Raw genomic sequence first — 22,376 nt, 5'->3', positions numbered from 1 at the left:
AACTTATGCTCACTTTGTCACTTTGAACAACTATGTAAACATGTTAAAGCAGTCCACAGTTGTGAGTGAGGAATGCAGTTATTAACCTGCAAAAAAAGCTCTACATCCTTTAACAAATACAAGTATTTTTGTGTTGCACTAACTTTGTGATTTCTTCTTTTTCACTTCTTGTATTAAGTTGTAAAACATAGAAAATGGCAGTTTTATCAAAAGTTGTTTGGCCTCAGATTGAATAGTTTCTGTTATGATCTTTAATTAATGTTGCTGTACTTTGCCATTATACTTTTCATTTATTTGTCCTAAATGTCGTACAGATGCAGTTCCACTGTTTCTGTTGAGCTCCATTTGCTCAAACTGTTTTTGTTTTTTGACACAAAATATGTAGATTGATGTAGAGCATACTTATACATTTAATAAGTATATTAAACCTGTTGGATATCACCTGTCACAATTCACATGTGCTCATTTTGTTTTTGCTTACTTGTGTAAATAAAATCTACTGGCTTTGGTTTGGCAAGTCAGCTCTTGTGGTTTGTCCTTATTAAGGTTCAGAGCTCCAGGGTACATTTCCTGACCAATACAAGAGTTAGAGTTTAACATTCTGAATGTAATCAGAGACATAACATGAAAAGGTGCCACATTTAGAAGACACTATAGACTTGAAAGGTTAGGCTTTTTAAAAAGACAAACCTTTAGTGCAAGGCACATTTATTTGTTTGGCACCAATCGTACACAGGATAATTCCGAGTGCTTTACAGGAAAACAAAGGAATAGATATCATTCAGATTAAAAACTCTGAGTGCACCACAGAGACTATACATGCCTCCAAAAGTGAAGGTTTTTGTCTGTGTGTGCATCTGCAAACTGCAGTCTGGCTTATTTATGTTTCTTTTGAAATAAAAACTTTTTCCTTCCAGAGCAGCTTTTCAACCCATGTTGGCAGGACAACCTTGGTTTCACTGGGAATAATCACTCTGCAGCATCTTCACAACAACTTTAGCTTTTGTTCTGGTGTAACTGCACATTTTGGACCAGAACCCTCTGAGACACTGAACACATAGTTGTTTTGAGCACATAAACTTGGCACCTTCAGGCATCGGTAAATTGTTCCCCAGGATGAACCAGACTTATGCAGCTCCATGATTATCTTCCTGATATCTTGGTTGATTGAAACTTGTATTTTATTGTTTTGTTTTTTTGAAATTTTTATGTTTAAAAAAAAAAAAGCATAACCAGTGTGCTCCAGATTTGGCCTTAACAAACATCCACAGAGGAACCTGCAGTTAAGTCAAATCAGTTAACAGTTATCAGTTAACCTATCAGAAGTTCTCCAAGCAATGATGACATCACAATCTGGGGTTTCCCTCGATGTTTAAAGAGATAGTAATCACACTGGATGTAAGCTTTAGATTTTGAAGACACAATAAAAAGATGTGTCTTTTTATCCTGTGTGCATGTCTGGTTTCAGCTTTACACTGAAAACACAAACGATGGAATAATTGTAGTAAACACTAATGCTTCCTTTTCTGATTTAAAAGGACCTACCGTTTCTTCCCATCTCAGGTTTTCAGAGAGCTTGTTGTCAAACAGAGGAGGATAGAAACTAAATGCAGTTTCTGCTCTCTTGTCTCAGATGACCGGAGAGGTCTATGTGATTCATATTTGACCAGTAATCCTTTCAACCATTCAGTGCTTTATACACCATCTAAAACATTTGAATACTTTACCACAATATCCAAACAGCCCTCAGAGAAACTGAGAAGTATTTCTTTCCAGTATGTTAGACTGTTGTAAGAATTATCCTGTCCACTGTTGCATGGACACTGAATGTTGAGAAAATAGTCCATGCATTAAATTCATATGCTGCAGCAGCTGATGTGCGTCAGTGTTCACAGAAGTTAAAATCTCTAAAATCAACTTTCAAACTATTCCAAATGTTAGCTTGTTTAAATAAAAAACAAATTTTACATCTTTCTGAATAACAGTCTCAATTAATTGTTCTTCTTACTGTGACTACTGCTTTCATCTGACAAACGTAAGGCAAGAAAGAAGTTTAGTTTGAAGAAATCTATTAAAGTTTAGATTTCATGATGTTGAAGAATTATAGTTTGATTGCTTAAAAAAATCTTTTAAAAATATGTACAATTATTTATATTTTAGTATAGTTAGAAATTAAATTCATCATTTACTTGGCACACAAAGTCTCACATTAACACAAGCATTGAATTACTAACAAAGCTTTTGAGTAGAACAGCTTTAGATTAATAATTCAAGAACATTTTGTGTAAAAAATGAAGCATGGATAACATTATTACATGTCCAGTCATTTATCGGCCTCGGGTTTTCTGGCTGAGTTGTGATCCTCCAATCCTGTAGATGGCAGTAAAATTTGAAATATTTCGATGTGTCCGCCGCCAAAATGCTCATTTCACAGAAGAAATATTTTGCTTTTCGGAAGAAGAGCCCAACAAAGCGGCCCTGTTTCTTTTCAGCAAGAAAAGTACAAAAAATCTTCCAAACCGACGATGTACGCCAGGACAAACACAGGCAGCACACATGGAGATTTTCAGGACAGAAATGGAGTGAACTACGTTTCGTCGACAGAGTCCTTCGGCCACTGCTCTCAATTGTTCTGGAAAAAGGACCCGAACGATTCCGGAGTAAGAAAGCCAGTTGTTCCCACCACCATTAGCTAGCGAACCCCCGCCACAAACATACAGCTCACTCTGTTCGCCAACTAGTGACTGAAGCATTTGTTATCACACCTCCTTAGGTTTCTGGAATGCAGTCTGCACTGCATTTGGCTATTCGTTGGTGCAACTGTGCATGTAATGCTAGAGCCTTGTGAGCATCCGGCTAACCTAGCAACCGTCATGCTGAGCGCCTCCTGGCCTAGTTTGACCATTAGCTCTCAGATAACAAACAGGCTATCCGTTTTCTCCACTCTTTTATAACCTGTGTGATGGATATGTATGAGCAGCCCGAAGCGCGACGCCGTGGCTGTGCTGTGAAAGATGAAAAATAGTGATAGCTTTGACATAACGCATCACAGGGACTCGTAGCATAGCTGAAGCTAATTTCGGATGCAGGTTTCCCATAGTATAAAGATGTACCGTTAACTGTGTACAGCAAGGCAGTATGGTCCCTTGGTTAAGTCCTGTGTTGAAGTGCGTTTTAACAGCTCAGTTGTCAGACTGTGGGGTTTCTGCTGAGCTCTGGAATATTGTTAGCGCAGAGTAAACACGACCAGGCTGATCGGCAGGAAACGTTTCAAGACGACCCGCGGAGAATGCTTCAAAGCCCCCTTTGTGATGCCAGACTGTGGTTCATTCATGACCGGAGTCTGCCCACAGAAAGCAGGGGCACGCTGACACCCAGGGCCGGCCCAAGCTTCTGTTGAGGCGGGAGCAGTATTTGATTTGGGGACCCTCTTCTGGTTAAGCCACCACTGCACATTATGGTTATTATGGCTTCTGCATTTACCGCAGCTTGCTCTACAGTTCACTAGTAATCCACCAATGAGTCCCTAAGATGGATATTTCACATTTGTTGAAGTGGGGTTCTGCTCATTAGATAAATGTTTATTATATCTCAAAACAAATACATCTGAACATTTCTACTGGAAGTTGTAATTTATGAACCTTTAAATCACATTTATATTGGATAACAGTTTGATGTGTATTTGTGCTGTAGAATGATATCAGTCTGATTTGATCTTCACTGTAACAGACTGCACAGCAGAACCAGTTCAGTGCATCTATGTAGAGTAACTCTAGAAATGGAAAAACAACAACAAAGCATATTAATATATGGTCCACTGTGATAATCTGGCACGCCACCCAACCTGTGCACTGCTCAGCAGCCTGCTGACAGTGTGTAAGGCCACACATCCACAACTGAATTATGACATTTTATCAGTTTTAATGTTGGCGAAGTTACAAGCTGTCAGTTTGGTAGGTCTATTAATTGCTTTCTATCTTGCGTTCAGCTGAACATTGATGTTACCTTCCTGTTTATCATTGAGGTAATTTAATACAACATAAAGAGGTTAGATGGCGGCACACTTCATCAGATAATATGAAATCCTTCTGAGTGTTGGATAGAGGCGTCTGTACAGATGAAAGCCGAATACGTTTCTACAGCATATCTCCCTGTAGGTTCAGTTGAACCTCCCTAACTAATGCAGAAGTGCACTATGTTGTTTTATGCATGTTTGATCTACAAGATCCATTCAAAAAAAAAAAAAACATAACAGGAGGATCTGTAAAGAAAAGGCTCTGATTACTGTTAGATTACGAAATCAGTCATTCTGTGTGTGAGAGAGAGAGAGAAAGCTATGGGAGGGAGTTACTATGATGTAGCTAAGCAGGATTTCAGGGTCTTTTAAAACAAATTCATCACAGTTCCGGACATTTAATCTGCCAGTCAGAAACTCACTTCTTTATCAGTCCATCGGTTCACACTGTGTGTGTGGAGAAAGAGCTGCTTTCCCAGCGCTTTAAAATGACAGGCGTTGGGAAATGAATCTTTATCTGTCCAGGTTTGTGAACGTTCCACGTTTTGTCCTGATTGGCTGTCAGGAATTGTTTACGTCATTGTGTCGGCTTGAGCCTTTAGCATGGATGGCTGGCCCAAAACGTCTGCTACGGCTAGTCTGTAGGAGCCTGGTGAAAATCAGCCGACCTTGGGCTCAGTCATGGCTGATCTGCTGGTGAACTGAGACAGTCAGCTGACAGCCAATGACTGAACAAACTGAGACATGACAACAGCGATTACATTCATTGGCTATTTTAGTCTAAATACAGTAAATAATGAATAAAACAAAAATGAATATTTCAAATATTGAACATAAAGTTTAAAATGAGTGCCAGTACTTTTTCAAACAGTGGTTTAGTTTGAGCTTAATTGAATAGTTGACTTTTTTATATAAAATATTTTGAATTAAAAATTCAGGTTAACCCTGCTGCAGCGCTCAGGTCAGAGGCTGCCTGGCTTCAGGGCAGTGTGGCAGGAGGAGGCTGGATTTGAACCCACATCTTTTAGACTGCCAGACCTCCACTGTGCCCTTTGAGCCCATTTTACCCTGCACCTTTTCTGTTTTCCCTGACCTTCAACACCAGTTTAAAAAAAGGGAAAAAATACTTACTTTTAGTTTTTGGGAAATTGCTGCAACCTAAGTATGTTTTGGTTTCTATTCATATTATTTTTCTTGATATTTTACTACCAATTATATATATATATATATGTTATTATTTGATCAAGCTTAAATTTATTTCTTGTTTTATCATTTTTCTATCTACAATGTTGTAACTATTGTGAATCAGTTGGGTCAGCTGAGGTTGTTGCAAATCTGCTGTCAAGAAAACTTTGACTAGGCTCCATGTTGTTTTGAGTCTAACACCTCTGCTGTTTGTTTTCTTCTACAGCCAAGTTCCACCATCAGCTGGTGTGACCAGCTGCCTCCGTCCTCTGCGGCCCTTTCTAGCTCCAGTCTCACCTCAGCGTCACTTTCTAGCTCCACCCTCTCCATGGAGTCCCGAGCACCCGCGCCTCCTCCGCCTAGTACGACGGCGTCAGACGACATGGAGTCAGACGAGAGGCCGTACGTCTGCGACCTGTGTAACTGCGCCTACAAACACGCCAGTTCTCTTCTCAACCACAAACTCACCCACAAGACTGGAGACTTCAAGTGAGAACTCTCTCTCAGAATCTAGATATTAATATCTGTGTTGATCTCCATATTGAAAAAAAAAAAATTAGATTATAGGTGACAAAGTGATCCATAAGGTCAGATTATATTTAGAATTCCTAATTGCACTTTCTGAAACATTTGAAAGAAAGTTTGTTGCAGTTTATTTTACGTTTGACCAACGTAGTCAACCTGTTGTTTTTTATCAGTTTATTTATTATTTATTTCCATTGGCTTTTCTACTTCTAATTGCACCAACTGAACAAGTGAAAGTTGTTTTTTCATGTTTGACCGAGACCCTGAAGCTCTTGGTGTGTTTCAGTGAGCTGTACTGGTGCAGAGTTATCATACATTTCTAATTCAGTACATGGCTACATTCACACTGCAACCTAAAGTGACCCACATTTTTTGTTGCTCTTATGCAATCTGAGTCTGATCTTTTCATGACAGTCTGGACAACACAGGTCAGATCTTTTGGCTGCTGGGATATGTGACCCTGAGTCTGATACGGTTCTGATCTTTTCCAATGTGACCTGTGTCTGTACAGCCGAGTCGCATTCATCCGACCTGAACGTCCTTCATACTCAACACACGTCACTATCCTGCCTCCTGAAACACAGAAAAACAACAACCACGGTGGACGATAAGGATGAAGTTGTTGATGTGTTTTAAAATCAGGGTGTGGACCACAATCACTGAGCATGCTTGCTACGTGTAACGTTACTGTGCCCTCTGCTGTGCTTGCGGGACACTTTCAGGTTGATTGCTGTTTTCTTACAAGTTGCATATATCTGGAAATGTGAACGACCACGCAAAGAAATGTGGATTTCACATAAAATCAGAATAGAGCATAAAGCCTGCAGTGTGAACGTAGCCTATATGTGTGTTTGAATAAATAAACGTTTTAAGCCAATTCAGCTGTTCTTTGTTATCAGATTGGTATCAGTGTCGGCCTATACCAAACATCAGATATCTGTATTTGAAGTGAAGAAAGTGGATCTGTGCACCTCTGTCCACAAGCTGAGTTTTGTTTTGCTCTGACCTGTTGTCGGTTTCTCCTCAGGTGCGACTTCTGCAGCAAGCCCTACACCAACTACATGTCACTACGCAACCACATGCGAATCCATGGTCAGAAACGCTACATGTGCGACCTCTGTGGGAAGGCGTTCCGCCTGGCGCGGTACCTACGGAACCACCAGAGGATACACGACGACGGGCCCAACCGCTTCGACTGTCCGTCCTGCTGTAAAAGCTACCGCACCATGCTGGAGCTGGCCCAGCATCGCTGCACTGCCGCTGCCTCCAACCAGGTACGCCGTTGAGCTGCTGCGCTGCTGTGGGCTGGGGGTTGAGCAACGTTGCTGATGACAGGCTTAGCAGAGAATCAGTTGAAAACATGGTCGTGCAGGAAGACCTGCTATGATCTAACAGCTGTTAGTCAGCTGTTTCCTCTATTTATTCATTCACTGAAATACCTTCTGAAAGTTATTACAAGATTTATTCACTCTTTAAGAAATTGTGTAGAAGAGGATTTTCTCCCTTTCACTTATAAACATAGACTTTGGAAATAACATGGAGTTCATTTTGTTGGGAATTATCAGCCTTTTCTAAATAATAAAAAAAAAACTTCACTACTTTCACTCAGTAATGAATTGGAAATCCAAAATGTTTTTCAAGAATATAATGTTCCTGCTTTTTAAGCTCAACAAGTCTGGAAAAAAACCTCTGGATTGTTTCTCTGCATAAAGATCTGAAGATTTTTCGCTGTCATTTTAAGATCCTGGTTGAGAATGTAAATATAAAATGATGAAACCAAAGGATTTCTGAAGTTAACTGAATTATTTAATTGCAGAGAAAAAAAATGACATAATTGCAAATCAAAAACTGAACATATGACCTTTTTGTCTCCAAAATCCAGACTAGAGTAAATTAGTGTAGAAGTTGAAGTCATAACCTGGTTAAGCATCTGATGCCCTCTGGGATTCTCTCACTGTGAAGGAAATATTTGTAAACTATGGGGATTTGAGTCAAAGTTCCTTTAGCAGCCCTACTTTAGGAGCAACTCACTGAGAAAATAGTTAAGTTACTTTATTTTGGTGACCTGGCTCAGGCAGTGAAATGTATATTATTTAGATTGATTCCACACAGTGATTTGTGGTCAGTAGAAATGTTGTAGAATGAAAAATGTACTTTGCTGTCTGTAAGAACGCCAGTCGAAAAGGTAAGAAATATAAAAGTGACAGAAATATAGCAAAATGTTATCTACAAGCACAAATAAGAGAAAAGTAAAATACACCAAATATAAATAAAATATAAGCAGATTGTTGGTTGTTCAAATGTAAAACTGTAGTGGTTCACACTTTCTGTTGACATTAAGGTTTCTAGCTTACAGAAAATGAGATTCAAATTTGAGTTTGTCAGAGAATGAGATGATTACATCAGAGCAATAAAAGAGATTTTTAATACACGATGTTGGTTTGATTTGAGTTTACCACAGTTTGCCTGGTAGTCTGAGTTTGACTGTTTTAACGTTGTGGGTGCAGCACAGTGAGAGAGGTAGAAGATCTTTTAAGTGGTTGCTATGGCCACAAAAACACTGTATTGAAGTTGGCCATGCTCATTTTATGGCTTATTTAATTATGGGTAGACTGCTGAACTGTTAATTGTCCAGCAGACAGACACCGTCCACCAGAAGAGTAGCCTCTAAAGGTAAAAGGTTCCACTAACATTAATAGAAAGTTTAGTGAAAGGAAGAAAATTATGGACAATACATGGACAAGATGAAATCGAGCATGTGATACGAGTGTTTTTATTTGAGTTACTGAAATATCATGCGGAGTTTGTAAGCCTACTTAGATCCTCATTTTTGATGAGAAAAGCAACATTAGGAAAGCCTGCCTGTATGGATGTTGATGTATCTGACTGCCAGAAACATGTAGCAGTAGGATTCTCTTTTTACATGTGTGTATGGACCTAACATAGTGTGTTTCTCCTGGACTCTGTGCCTCCCAGCTGTAATTCCAGCAGCCTCCTGCTGCCGGCCCACTGATTGAATTAGAGCAGGCTCAGTTCAGGGACAGCTTTAAAACTCACTGACAAACTGGACAACAGCTCAGCAGATCTTCTGCACAAGTGTAGTAATCCAAACTTCTGTGTGTGTGTTTTTGTTTGTTTGTTTGTGTGTGTGTGTGCGTGTGTGCGTGTGTGTGTGTGTGTGCATGTGTGTGTGTGTGTGTGTGTGGGGTTGGTTCATAAGAACCGGTTCAACTGCCCGTCCTGCTTTAAGAGCTACAGAACCATGCTGGACCTGGCCCAGCACCGCTGCAGCGCCGCGGCCAAAAACCAGGTTGGTGTGAGCGTGACTGAGCATGTGTGAGAGGTCAGAGGTCAGCAGAAAGACTTGGAGCTGTCAGGGAAGGCCAACATTTACTGGAGTTCAACAAACATTTTATTCTCTGTATGATGAAACTCTGTCCTTCCTGCTCTGATGGCTTCATGTCTCTTTCATTTTAAGCCAGGGATGCTAAGCTAAGCTTAGAACAAAGCTACTTGAGGCCCACACAAGCAGGACCAACAGGATGTGACATCATAAAAATCTCACATATGATGTTTATCTAACCTCTATTTTGGAAGTGAAAATAAAACTGCATATTAAATAAAAGATCCATAAACATTTAGTTTTTTAAAGGTTTTGTTGGCTCTAGTGGCCTTTATTTGAAAGTAGTTGTACAGGAAAGAGGGTTATGAGAGAGGGGGAAGATTCCCGGCCTGGTGCCGCAAATGTCACCAGGCCGGGAATCGAACCTGCTACCACCGGCATGAGGACTAAGGCCTCAATACATGGGTTGTGCTTTGCCCCTGCGCCACCACAGCAATAAGATCCATAAACATTTAGACTTTTCTTTCTCAGCTGATGTTTTGGTGCTGTACAAAAATGAAATGAGGAGACCCCTGCAAAATGATGAGTTTTCTGATTTTACTCTTTAAAGCTATATGTTTGAGTAAAATGAATGCTGTTCTTTTATTCTATGAACTACTGACATGTCTCTGAAATTCCAAGCAAAAACAGTATTTATTTGCAGAAAATGAGAAATGATCAAAATAACGTCAAAAGATGCAGTCCTCAAATAATGCAGAAAAAAAGTTCATGTTCATGTAGAAACAACAATACTAATGTTTGAACTCGGGAAGAGTTCAGAAATCCATATTTGGTGGAATAACCAGAGCTGTATAAAGCATTCTGTGCATTTTCAGGTCAAGATGTTTGTAAATAAAAACATCATGTTTTGCATTAGTATAATCTCAGACCAAATAATAACTTTAATCTGATAACATTTATTTAGTGAAAATTAATCCACATAAAGACATAGTTATTAGCTAATCATCCCTAACTGTCCTAATCATAATACAGCCGAAGATTTTTTTATGTTGCATACTTTCACTTAAAACAAAGTTTAAACTTGTGTAAAACAACAGAAATAATGCTGAAACTTAAGCAGCTGGAGGTGTGATGAGTCTGTCCGTCCAGCATCATGAGCATCCAGGAAAAAGATAATTCATGTTAATTATTTAAACATAATTAATTTTGTTTAAACATAAATAATCTTTGATTAATCTAGAATTGATTACCAAGTCGATTAATCATTAACTGCAGGATACAGACTCAAAAAAAGGCCATTTACTGAAAGAACACCACAGTCAGAGCAGTAATGAAGCCAGAACTGTGCAAAAAATATGTACATTTTGCATTTTACATTTAAAAAAATCTTTGTACATTTTTTCTAAGTAAAACTCAAGTGGCAGTTTTAACTTCACCTGATTCACATTCTGTTTGAACAAATCTATTATTAAGCACTTTTTGATATCCAATTATTAATCAGTTTATCCAATAAATCATCCTCAGGTCAGTCCGGCAGAAACAGCTGAACTTTTCTCATGTTGATGTCAGAAGGATTTTTAGCTGAGGATTCTTCCTTTGCTACAGATTAATGTGATTAAATTTTGGGCAATATAATGTTTATGTTCTGATTTAATTCCTTTTCTTTTTATATGTTTCTAGTATTATATAAAATGATCTTAAGTGATTAAATAGAAAAAATACAGAATGCACCAATTTTTATTGGACTAGTCATCAGAACAATTGATTAGTAAAATAATCAATAGCTGCAGCTCCTAGATCAGGCATAAACTGGAAGAGTGAGCTTCATAATGTCATCCTCCATCCTAATCTCATCGGTGTGGCAGGAATGACCACTCTAGGCAGTTTCTATGGTAACAAAACATAGAAATGAAGGTGACCTTAGCGCAGGAGTGGCCAGCTCTGGGCTGGGAGGGCCAAAGGTCAGAAGGCTCTCTTAATGACTGCATCACTAGCAGGGCCGAGCAGAACCTAAAACCAAAGCTTCCCAACTCTCAACTCCATTGCGGTCTTTGTTAAAGCCTGAGGTTTAACTGCAGAGTTAGTGTCTGTGTGTGTGGCTCTGTTTGTGTGTGTGTGCATTTTGACAACACCATCTCATATCAGTGGGTTAAGGTAATCAGGGCCCTGCCAGGAGACCATTCTGAGGCGCAGGAGGGAAAGAAGCGGGAGAGTAACAGAAGCTGAGTGACAGAACAATCACCTTCATCATTCACTTCCCCTGAACTCTCACTGTGATCTGCCTGCATGAACTCTCTGTTGGCTGGGAGCGACGGAGGTTTATAAAAGTTCTGCTCTCTTCTGTTTCTTTGCTGGTCTTCAATCCAGACTGGCGGTCGCCGCTCCAATTTCTCTGCCACTCCGCGCCGCCAGCAGCAGCAGCAGAACAACAGCACTAACTCCATGATGCAGCCGCCGCACGGAGCACACAGCCAGCAGGAGGCGCTCCCGTCCCACTGCGTGGCAGCCATGTCCCAGGGCGGGCCGGGGGCCAGCCAGCCTGTGGCGGATCCTCACCAGGTAGGGGACGGCCAGACCGTCTGTAGGTTCCTGAGGAGGACCATCGCTGAGGTGCTGCTGTGTATCCCAGCAGGGCCGGCCCAGCTCCGTGTCCTCTCAGAGCAGCCAGCAGAGCATGAGGAGCTCCTCCAGCAACAAGCACGTCCCCCCCCCCAGCGCCGCCCCCTCCTCCTCCTACTCCCTGCTCCAGCCCCTGGTGCCTGAGGTAAAGGAGATGAACTCGGGATACACTAGACTGAGCGCCAACCCCATGGTAGGAGAGTCCCCACACACCTGCCCCCGCTGGGCCATGCTTGCCCCTGCTGGCCCCCGCCTTCTCCCAGTCTGCCTACTAACATTAGGACGGGGGGGGGGGGGGGGGTTTCTCTCTCTGTTGATGTTTACCATGAATTTACGAGCTTTACTCTGTCAAAAACTCTCATCTACTGATTGCTGGTAACCATAGACATAGACCTGCTCATCATATCCATTGCTCTGTCTTTTTAAATTTCAGTCCAATTATAAATAATATTTTTCTTGAATTCTTCTCAAGCTTCCATTACACTTCTGCTCAACTAAGCTCAACTGAACTCAACTTGTCTAAAGGTGCTGTTAGCCAAAGCAAGCTACAAAAGAGTTTAAATGATTAGATTGGGTTGGGGGATAATCTGTATACTTCAATAGCTATAATCATAAATGCTTTGCCTTCTTAAAGCTGTAGCATGTAACTTTTATAGAAAATACTTTTTTACATATTTGTTGAACCTGTTGACGGTCTAATATGAGACGGATAATCTGCGAAAAAATCAGGCTCCTCTGCCTTCTCCTGGTGCTAACTAGAAACAGCCAATCAGAGCCAGGAGGCGGGGATTAGCGCTGTCAATCACTATTCCTGTAAAGTTAAGTTGTTTCTCCAGCATTGACATGTTGAGCAGCATTTGCATGAAGATGGTTTTTTTTTAAATATATATATTTATTGAGTTTTTCAAAATACAGCATACATTAATCATACGCAAGAGTATGAAGCATATCATTAATTTAACAAATTACTGTATAAGAAAAATATACTCTTACCAATACGATAATGAAAATAAAAACATACAGTAACTAAAATTAAAATGAAAACAAGTTAGGGCAATTATCTAAATAACTGGTTACACTGCACTGGTTACCATTTCCACTTTAGGACGGTACTACCTGTTTATAAAGGCCCGGGTGGAATACTAAGAGACTGAGCGAGCGTCGGGGTCAGTCTTGGACTGAGAAAGTTGGTCCAAAAACGGCTGCCAGATACTACAGAACTTATTAGTGGAGCCCACAACATCACACCGTAGTTTCTCCAAATGAAGAATCTCAGTAAAATCACTTAACCACTTTAAACTGAAGAACAATGTCAGTTTTCCACAATCTCAATATTACTCTCTTAGCCGCTACCATTCCATTCATCACAGTCATTTGCATAGAAATGCTGTGAAGAAGAATATCCAAACAATGCAATCAGGGCATCTGAAACCAACGTTCACCTATACACTTCAGAAAACAAGTTCAAAATGTCACACCTATATGAAGAGTTTGGGGCATGACCAGAACAGATGTGCCAGGGAGCCATCAGCGGACTTACATTTATCACATTTTGAAGATATTGAGGAGGAATATTCTGTGCAATTTCATTTTAGAATAGTGGAGTCTATGAAACACCTTGAACTGAATTAACTGGTGTCTTACATTGATGGAACATGACCGGATCCTCCCAGACCTCACTCCCAATCTGCAAACCCAGCTCCTCCTCCCACTCAGCCCTCAAGGAGTTTGTGGTAAAATTAATTTGCTCTGCAAAGATGTCAGCAAAGCTTGAAATTATTATTTTTCATTCTGGAGAGCCCAACAGCATTTTGCATATCTTATTTTCTTCCGGAAGAGATACAAAATTTGGGATGTTAATTCGAACATAATTTCTAATTTGCAAATATCTGCAGAAATCTGCATTCGGAAAAGAGAAACAGTTCTTCAACATTGCAAATGAAGCAAACTTTTTGTTGATATACAAATTTTTCAGTGTAGTTAGGCCATTTAGTCTCCAATTTTTAAATGATATATCCGATAGTGATCAGAGAAGCCTGGTTGCGGTAAATTGGGGCATGAACTAAGGTCTCTGGTAGGTTATAGTATACCTTAATTTGTTTCCATATTTTCAAACAATTTAAAACAAATTATTTATAACACCATTTGTAGGAGATACTGGTGCTGAGTAAAGAAGTGCCGGAAGAGAACTGTTTATAACACTACTTCTTTCAATAGCCACGCCAGGGGGGGAATTTGCAGAAAGTTCTTGAGCATCACCTTCCTGCCAGTATACCAAGGTATTTGCATTCAATGCCCAATAATAGTGCAGGGTAATCCTAATCCCCCCATCTCTCTTAGTTTATGTAAGTGAGTTTTTGATATTCAATGGGCTTTAAAGCACAAGACAAAAGGCAAAATTATTGAGTCTAACAATTTAAAAAAGGCCTTTGTTAAAAAAATAGGCAGACCCTGAAAAAGATATAAAAATTTAAGCAAGGACACCATTTCAATAGCATTTATGCGGCCCATCATCGAGAGTGGGAGTGTTCTCCATTTATCAACATCTTTCCTAAGATTATCAACTTTTTCTAAAAAGTTCAATTTGAAAATTTGTTTGGGGTCTTTAGGCAAAATAACTCCCAAGATATTTCAGTTTGTCAGTTATCTTAAATAAAAGGTTATCTAAGAATTCAGAAGTAAGGCTTGCGTCTAATGACATAAATTCACGTACATGAAGATGATTGACAGCCAACCCCATAACAGGAGTACAAAAGATTTTTTGTACCCCTGTACAAGAAAATCATGTTGACAGTTCAAACTGTCAACATGGTGAAGTTTGATCAACCCCATAACAGGGGCTGGCTGTCAATCAGGCTCTGATTGGTTGTTTTAAACCAGTGTATTTCTTCAGACGGCAATAGCAACACTGGGTGGAGGGCGTCCATCTGTTCTCAGATTGTGTTTCATAGCATACGGTCACAACATGGGGACAGTTTGAACAAATATGTCAATATTTTTATTTGTTTTTATAAAAGTTACGTACTGCAGCTTAAGTTAGTTTCTATGGCGACCGCTTTCTTTTACTACAAACAGCGTTCGGTCTGCGATTGTTGCTCTGGACAGTCTAACAGGATTCCTGGTTGCACTAATGTGAACCGGCTGCCTGCTGCACACATCAGACTCAAAACTAGTTTAAAATTTGAGGTGCCGTAAAAAAATCCTAATTGCAAACATATGCTTTCCAGAAGCCATGCCCTTTAAATTATTTTACTACCACAAACCTTTTGTTCTGACTTTGTGTAACAGAAGACCAACACACACTAGTGTATCCCAGTGAAGTGGAGGGATAGTTCTACATGGTTCTCAGTTCTTTAACAAATATAAAGTGTAAAAGTTTGATATTCATTTGTATTCAGCCTCAGTGCAACTAACTTCCTTTATAAGTCTCAAAAATACTTTTATTGATTGCAAAGGAAATGAGGTTCTTCAGAGAGTTGTAGCTGCTGATGACGGCAGGAAGGATCAGGAACACGTGGTCATTTTTCTGTCATGTTTAGAGAACAACCAGCCTGATGAGGACCAAGGAACCCAGGAGACGTTGAAACCAGGGTTAGCTTCTAGAACATCTGAGCTACATCAGTCCTGCATCTGGACATGGAGACATGACGTCTGTCCATCTGTAACAGTTTTCAGTGAAACTAACATTTTTGTTGTGATCTAGTGATATCAGTGTAGCTGCGTGAAATTTACAAGATGGATAGAAAGGTAGATCTCCCAGAAAGAAAGGTGACTATAAAGCGTTGGCTTCTGAGGGCTAAATACAAATAAACATTTTGCGTTCACTTTGACTTTAGCTGAAGCAAATTTTTAAAATATTTTTAAAAATATATATTTAAATGCTAAAAATGTTGGCGAGAGAAACTGTAACTGCTTCCACACACTTGATTGCCTTTTGCAACTTTATAAATGTCTCTGCCATCCTTCCAGTAAGAAATCAGATTTTCTACCACAGTGAAGGAACGTTTAGTGTCAGACAGCACGTCAGCCCTTCACCAGAACCTGGACCGAGGTTCTGCTTCTGGGCTCGTAGTTTCCCCACCAGTACACACAGGGCCTGCAAAGAAAACAGAGTGAAATTCAGCTGACACAGGGATTCTTTTTGTTGGGATATAAACCGTGCGTGCGTGTGGATCCCATCTCTGATTCTTCTAACCTGGGGCTGCGCTGCTAATTCAGTCTGCTTTCCATCCCGTCACAGCTGCTGTTACGGCCATGTTTGTTGCACATCGCAATAAGAAACATTTCACTCATACTGGAATATTTGTCTGGTTGTGCTGTTTGTAGTGAATCACTGAACTGGTTTGAGTTTACAAATGAGATTTTTTTTCTGAAATTCCGTAAAAAAAATCTTTCTTTTTCCATATCTTAATTATTAAACAGGCATGAGCTTTCCCTTTCACACACACATGCGTGCACACATACCGGCTCATTAGATTAGTACAGAAAATGAAGTCTTTTGAAACAGTCATTTAAAGTGACTTTAAACACCAGCAGAATCTTTAGTTTTTGTGCCATGACTGAAGTGAACAGAAAAGGAAAACTTGTCTCCCAGTTGCTGTTAAGTTGTCTTCTTTGGACCTGAAACAATTAGTCGTGACAAATCAAATATTAAAATAGTTGTCAATTAATTTAGTAATTAATTGTTCTGGAGAATAGAGCTTTGGAACGTGACGTCACTGCTGTAGACGGACGGATATCAGCGCCATCTTTGGGGCCATAAACATAACCGACAAAAACAACATTCTCGCAGATTTTTTTAATCCAAGTTACTTAAAATAATTTAGCTAGGGTACGAACTTGCTGCGTTATTGAATGTGATGCCCGATCACACGACTGAAACAGTAAAAAAATGGAAAACGGACTTTTGTTTCACTATTTTCCTGCTTGGAAATAAAGCGAGGAGGCTAAGCTACGGGAGCTAACGAAAAGAAAACGAATGTCCTGGGTGTCAGCGGTTGAGACGTCCTGATATTACCTCCATCATCCCCAGATACCTACAAGTTTGCTCCAGACATTTCCATTCTGGTGAGTGTCTAAATTTGCTTTGTTGGTGGTGTGTCATAATTTTTTGCTATGATTTTGTCCGGGTGTACTGATGTTCAGTTTATGTTGAATTCATTTAAATGGGTTCAGCCTTGTTTAGGTCGGGCTTATATTGTTTATGTAGCGTAGTCTGAGTTTTGTCAGTGGACATCGAGGTTATTCCATTATTGTGAAGTAAACTATTTAAGTTTTCTAGTGTTATTAAATTTACAGTATTAATACTGATGTGTGTTCTGATATGTCCTCTTCAAGGCAAACCGACGTGTGAAATGGATGAGCTCAATCCTGACTGGGTTCCAGCAGTGAATATGGGTCACTGCGAGGTAAACGCCACAACATCGGGCCGACATGGGCGTCAATTAAAGAGGCGATACAGCAAGACCATGATGGATCAACAAGTTACAGAGACCGTTTTCATTATTTACCCCAGAAGAGGTAAATAATGAAAACACAGTAACGGAGGCAATAGAAGAGGAGCAAGTTGGAGAGGCTGAGGAGGAAGAAACCCCAGGAGAGGAGCTCAGCAAGGCTGCACCATTTGTGTTGAAATATGTGTACAATTGGAAGTGGCTGTTTTCTCTCATTTAATAATTTCATGTGGTAAACATTCATGAAACTTTTGATTCAAGTATTTCAAGTTGCATGTAACGTGAAGAAATGAATCATATTTTAAGTAAAAATTTTATATTTAAAATATTTCAGGTAATAAACATACACATAATGAAAGATTATATTTTTAAATAAATGTGATTAAACAATTATATAATCAGACATCTGCTTGTTGCATGTAATGTAACAAGCAAACTGTCAGGACACTGGGTTTTTTGGTTTGTTTTGCTTTATTTTGTTCAGAAAAATAACATCCACATAAAGTACGTCCACTGCCTGCTGCGTTTGGCTCCACCGCCACACCACATCATGACACAAACCAGATGAAAGAGCCCATCTTTAAACATTTAACGTGTAATTAAACAATAAAGGTGACGAGTAAATTTTATGAAATGGATCACACATTTAAGTAAATATTTGTTGTATTTAACATTTCAGGTAAGTGAACATGTAATGAAATAGATCCTGTCCTAAAATTTTATGTAATTGAACATTACAGGTAACAAATGTGATGATCATCTGATGTCTGATGTTCATAAAATGTTCATTTTATGAAAAATGTTTTTAAATTATTTTTAAATATAATTTTGGTTAAAAAATAAGAAAGGGGTCAAAATGGAATAAAAATATGCTTTATCTATATAGTTGAATTATTTTTGAGTTCATTTGGCACACAATTTGGAAGCTATTTTAGAAAACATTTAATATTTCAGTGATTCTTGAGAATACCGACAAAACAGGTACTATGGATAAAGCACAAAATTTTAATAAAATATACACAAAATATAATTTTTTTTTCAAATATCTGACTAAACTAACCTGGGCCATGTGAGCTCAACAATGTGTATTTTTCTGGTGTTTGCTGAATATTTTTTTATTTTAAACATTGTAGTAGGTGGATGGTGTCTTTAAAATCCTTTGTCCTGGAACAGAACTCAATACATAATAGTTTAAAACAATTAAAGGAATACTAAGATAATATATTATGACAATTAAGTATAAGTATTCATATAAATAATTTTATAAAAGTATCAATTGATTTAAAAATCATTTTTATATATTTTCCAACTCCATTGAAATTTGTCCCAAGTTTTTGTCAACACAGATGTAAAAAAAATAAAAAAAATCAGGCATTATTGGGGGGCACCAGAACTTCTGAGGACCCCATGATCTCTTCCTTTCTCTTCCTTTGCTAAGAGGGCTAGTTAGCTCTGGTTAGCTTATGTTATTCTTTAGTTTTTTCTTCTGTTTTATTCCTAAATTGCTCGTCACAACCATGATCTGTCAACACCATAACTGACAATTTACAAAACTTTGATGAAATTTTGTGAAATAAATGCTTAATTTTAGTGTACTGTAAAGATTTTATGGACCCGATGAGCTACAACATGGCCTCGTTCAAAATAACATCATATAAATTGAGGTAGTTTGGCATTTCATCAATTCCATCAGTTTTTGTGACTCTTTCAGTGAAATTGTTGACAAATCTCACTTAAATGTGAAGTTAATTCATTTTAATGTATTTTACATAAATTGCATTACTTCACATGTATCAAGTATTTCTTTTTATTCACTAGTTTGTCACCACCTTCAGCTCTGAGTCAACTCTGCCAGATGGACTTTTTGTTGTTTTTTGTTTAAAATAATATTTCTTGAGAAGCATTTGTCTGTAAAAATATCACTAACAGGGTATTTAAAAAAATAAATGTATATTTATTTTTGTCAAATGGTGATGACAAAGTTCTGGGTCAAGTCGATTTAAAAATTTTATTTAAAAAAAATGTGCAATTGGGAGCCTGCACCTTACTATCTTTACATTTCCAAAACATTATTTGTCATATTTGCATACAGAAGGTTGAGGTATAATTTAAAAAATTGGGGAAAATTAAAATCCATTTTGTCCCTATTCTCAAGAATCACTGATTAAACTTATTTAAAATATTGAATATGACTTAAAATTTTAATAGAGGATAGTGTGCCTCGTGTAATAGCATGAATTACCACTTTTTTTTGTATCAGTTGGTCACAAGACAAGACATTTATTTACAGGAGTGTTTGGTTTGGAAATTGACGGCCCCTATGTGAACCTCCGAGTGCTTGAGGAGGGAGCGTTAAAGAATAGCTGGCCGAAATTAGCGTTCATAAATCGGATCAAACTTGAGCTGAACGCCCCTTATTCCACGGTGCGCAGAATATCCAGTATCCAACTTGAAAACAACTTCGCTGTGGTCGGTAACACAATGAAAACACTGGTGTTCTGACTAGTTTGTTTTGGTCTGTGGCCAACAAAGATGGCGGTGAGCGACTGCGTGAGACGTAAACGTCACATCCAGTGACGTAGGTTCCAAAGCTCTATACAGTCTGCAAAAAGGCCAATTACTGAAACAACAACATATTCAGAGCAGTAATTAAACTAAAACTGTACAAGAATACATACATCCTAAATTTAAGATGAAAAAAAAAGTTTGTAAATCTGTTCTACTCAGAACTCCTCAAGTGATTCAAATTCTGTAATAAAAACAAACAAAAAATCCCCTGCTAAGGATGCTAAGCATCTCTTTCTATAATTAAAAATCTGTTTGTCCAAAATGAATCAACAGATCAGTTCAGCAGGAGGAGCTGAGCTTTCCTCATACTGATACTTTGCTACACCCAGTAGCACCCACACAATTTAGTGATCAATTGTTCACTAAAGGAATTGCAGTTTAGACAGTTTTCTTATTTTTTAAAAAAGACTTGTTTATTTATATTTCAGTGTATTTATAATAGGGTATAAAATAAATGAAAAATCTGCTCAATATTTTTCTTTTTTTATGCGATTGTCAGAATAATCGATAACTCAAATAATCACCACTGTCAGTCCTGGTCTTCTGTTTGAACTGTCATTTTACTCCGTTTATTGTTTTTCCTTTTTCAATGTTCATAATTTCCTGGGTTGTGCATCATATTTTCTAAGTGCCGCACCATGTATGTGCATGATGGCTTCACCAAAACATTCAGTGTGCTTCATCTTTCTAAAAGCCTCTGTGCTGACACTAATGTTTTCTCCCTCCTCTCTCTGGCTGTCCTCCGCCTCCCTGTTGAACCCGCCTTCCCTGCAGAAGCACCAGGACACTTTCTCCCTGGCCCCCCAGCGATCCCTCCCCACCATCAACCCCATAGGCCACTCTCTCCATCCGAACGGCGCTCCCTCGCTCAAGCCTCCCCCCGTGCCACGGACCATCCAGGCCATGCCCTGGGAGCAGCGCTCCCTCTACAATCAGTGAGACTCCTGACAGCCAAGCACTTCCTGTCGTCACCTCGGCCACTCAACAACACAGCCTCTTCTTCCACCCTGCCCCTTTCACATCCAGCATCCGACATCCGGGATGGAGGATGGAGGACTCCTGAAATTCCCGCCGCTTTCCGAACCTCTCCTTTTGGAATGCTGTGTGTGGGAATGGGGGAGGGCACTGTTGAGAACTAGTTGAGATTGATTTCTGAGTAGTTAGGTTGAAAACAATGTGTTGCCTTGACCCTCATGTATGATCTATGCCATGTACTGGGTAGAAGTTAAACTGTCTCCACCCTGACCCGCCCTGTTGGTAAGAATTTATCCCCCTTCTTGCTCTCCCCCATAGTTATGAAAATATCTATCCTTCCCGTTATGAATAGTGCTCCCACACCCCTCGCCCTTATGTTGAATAAAATAAAGTCTTTTTTTTTTTTTTAATCAGGAGCCAAATGCAAATTGGGAACAAGAACCAAGTTGTTGTTAAATGTTACAATTTTTTTCCATTGGTCCAATATCTCTGTATCTTTGTTAAATGCAATTTCTGCAAAAGAAAAAAAAAGGGGAAAACGTTTTTTACCCCGTCTAACATTTGACCGGCTGGGGAGAGAGTGTTGTGTATATTGTGCATCAGGAGGTGTCGCCCCTCAGCACTCGCCTGTCACGTCCAAGCACAAAGGAGCAGCTGAAGACGTCTGTACTGGGAATGACCTCTGTGTCCAGACCTGACTGTTACAGGGTTCAGCGCCATCGGCCTGCAGCCTCTGCAGTGAGAGACAGAGGTTGGCTCCTGATCCAGACCCAGCGAGCCCTCAGCAGAACCGACCAGGACTGATCTCAGCAACACGGCCAAAACCCACTTTTCAACTTCAAAGTTAGTCTTTGTATTTATAAAAAAAAATTAAATAAAGTAAGAATAATTTTGTTTTAATAAAATCATGCGTTCGTCTCACTATTCCCAGGATGGAATAATAACTAGGTCTCAGTAAGCAGCCAATCACGATTGACTTACATTAACTTTAGAGTATTTTGTAAACTGTTGAATTTGAATAATGATTCATTCTTGGATCCAGCATGTAGTTAGTTTATCTTGCTAACTTGACGGTTGTTGAAATACCCACAATTCTACTGTCATTGTCTTTCCTCTTTTTAAAGTTGTTTCTGTTTTTATTCCTGACATGTTTTCATTGTTGCTTTCTCTCCTTGTAAAGTGTCTTTGAGTATTTAGAAAAGTGCTATACAAATAAAAATGTTTTATTATTATCACCAAGAGGCAATGATTGAAGCCTTCTCCTGCCGCTCAGTTCTCATTGTGTCTATGGTTACAGTTTTTTTGGCAGGGATGACGGAGGCTTTAGAAATGATTGTAGAAGAAACATTTTCTGAATTGTCAGTTTTTCTTCCATCATTCTGTGGCTTCTAGTAGCATATGACCAGAGTACTGTGGGCCTGGTTGAATTCCACTATCAGATTTGCTTTGCAAAAGGATAAAATTGGATGTTTTTTCTGTTGTAATGTTGACTTTAATCAGTTCATGGGCCAAGTGAGGTGTAAGCAGAAAGTAAGCAACAGTGACGGAAATAGCTAAAATGAACTACAGTCTAAATTCAATTCAAAAATACTTTTAATAATTCCAAATGAAAATGAAATGCTGTAAACCACATTAATTCAAGTTTCTTCAAGTAATTCATAGTATCTGGTCGCTATGGGCTGAAAGGATCTCC

The 22,376-nt window shown here is 39.0% G+C and overlaps 1 protein-coding gene across 4 annotated transcripts; it reads left to right on the top strand.

The window, feature by feature from the left end:
* The first annotated feature begins 2,391 nt into the window (after positions 1-2,391).
* On the top strand, positions 2,392-21,922 carry LOC103468195 (zinc finger protein 646-like). Of its 4 annotated transcripts, none has more exons than XM_017306383.1 (7): positions 2,392-2,660; positions 5,427-5,689; positions 6,753-6,999; positions 8,946-9,035; positions 11,436-11,627; positions 11,701-11,880; positions 20,483-21,922. In XM_017306383.1, exons 1-7 carry the CDS (start codon positions 2,403-2,405, stop codon positions 20,645-20,647), a joined length of 1,395 nt encoding a protein of 464 aa, XP_017161872.1. In that variant the 5' UTR covers positions 2,392-2,402; the 3' UTR covers positions 20,648-21,922. The 4 variants fall into 4 exon arrangements, with proteins under 4 accessions (XP_017161872.1, XP_008413313.1, XP_008413314.1 ...); XM_008415091.2 differs by having other exon boundaries at positions 11,698-11,880; XM_008415092.2 differs by having other exon boundaries at positions 2,393-2,660; positions 11,698-11,832.
* Positions 21,923-22,376: the final 454 nt, after the last annotated feature.

Source organism: Poecilia reticulata, linkage group LG8, assembly GCF_000633615.1.
Source record: "Poecilia reticulata strain Guanapo linkage group LG8, Guppy_female_1.0+MT, whole genome shotgun sequence".
Lineage (NCBI taxonomy): Eukaryota > Metazoa > Chordata > Actinopteri > Cyprinodontiformes > Poeciliidae > Poecilia > Poecilia reticulata.
Note: the sequence above shows the minus strand (reverse complement) of the source record. Positions and strands in the feature narration are given on the sequence as shown.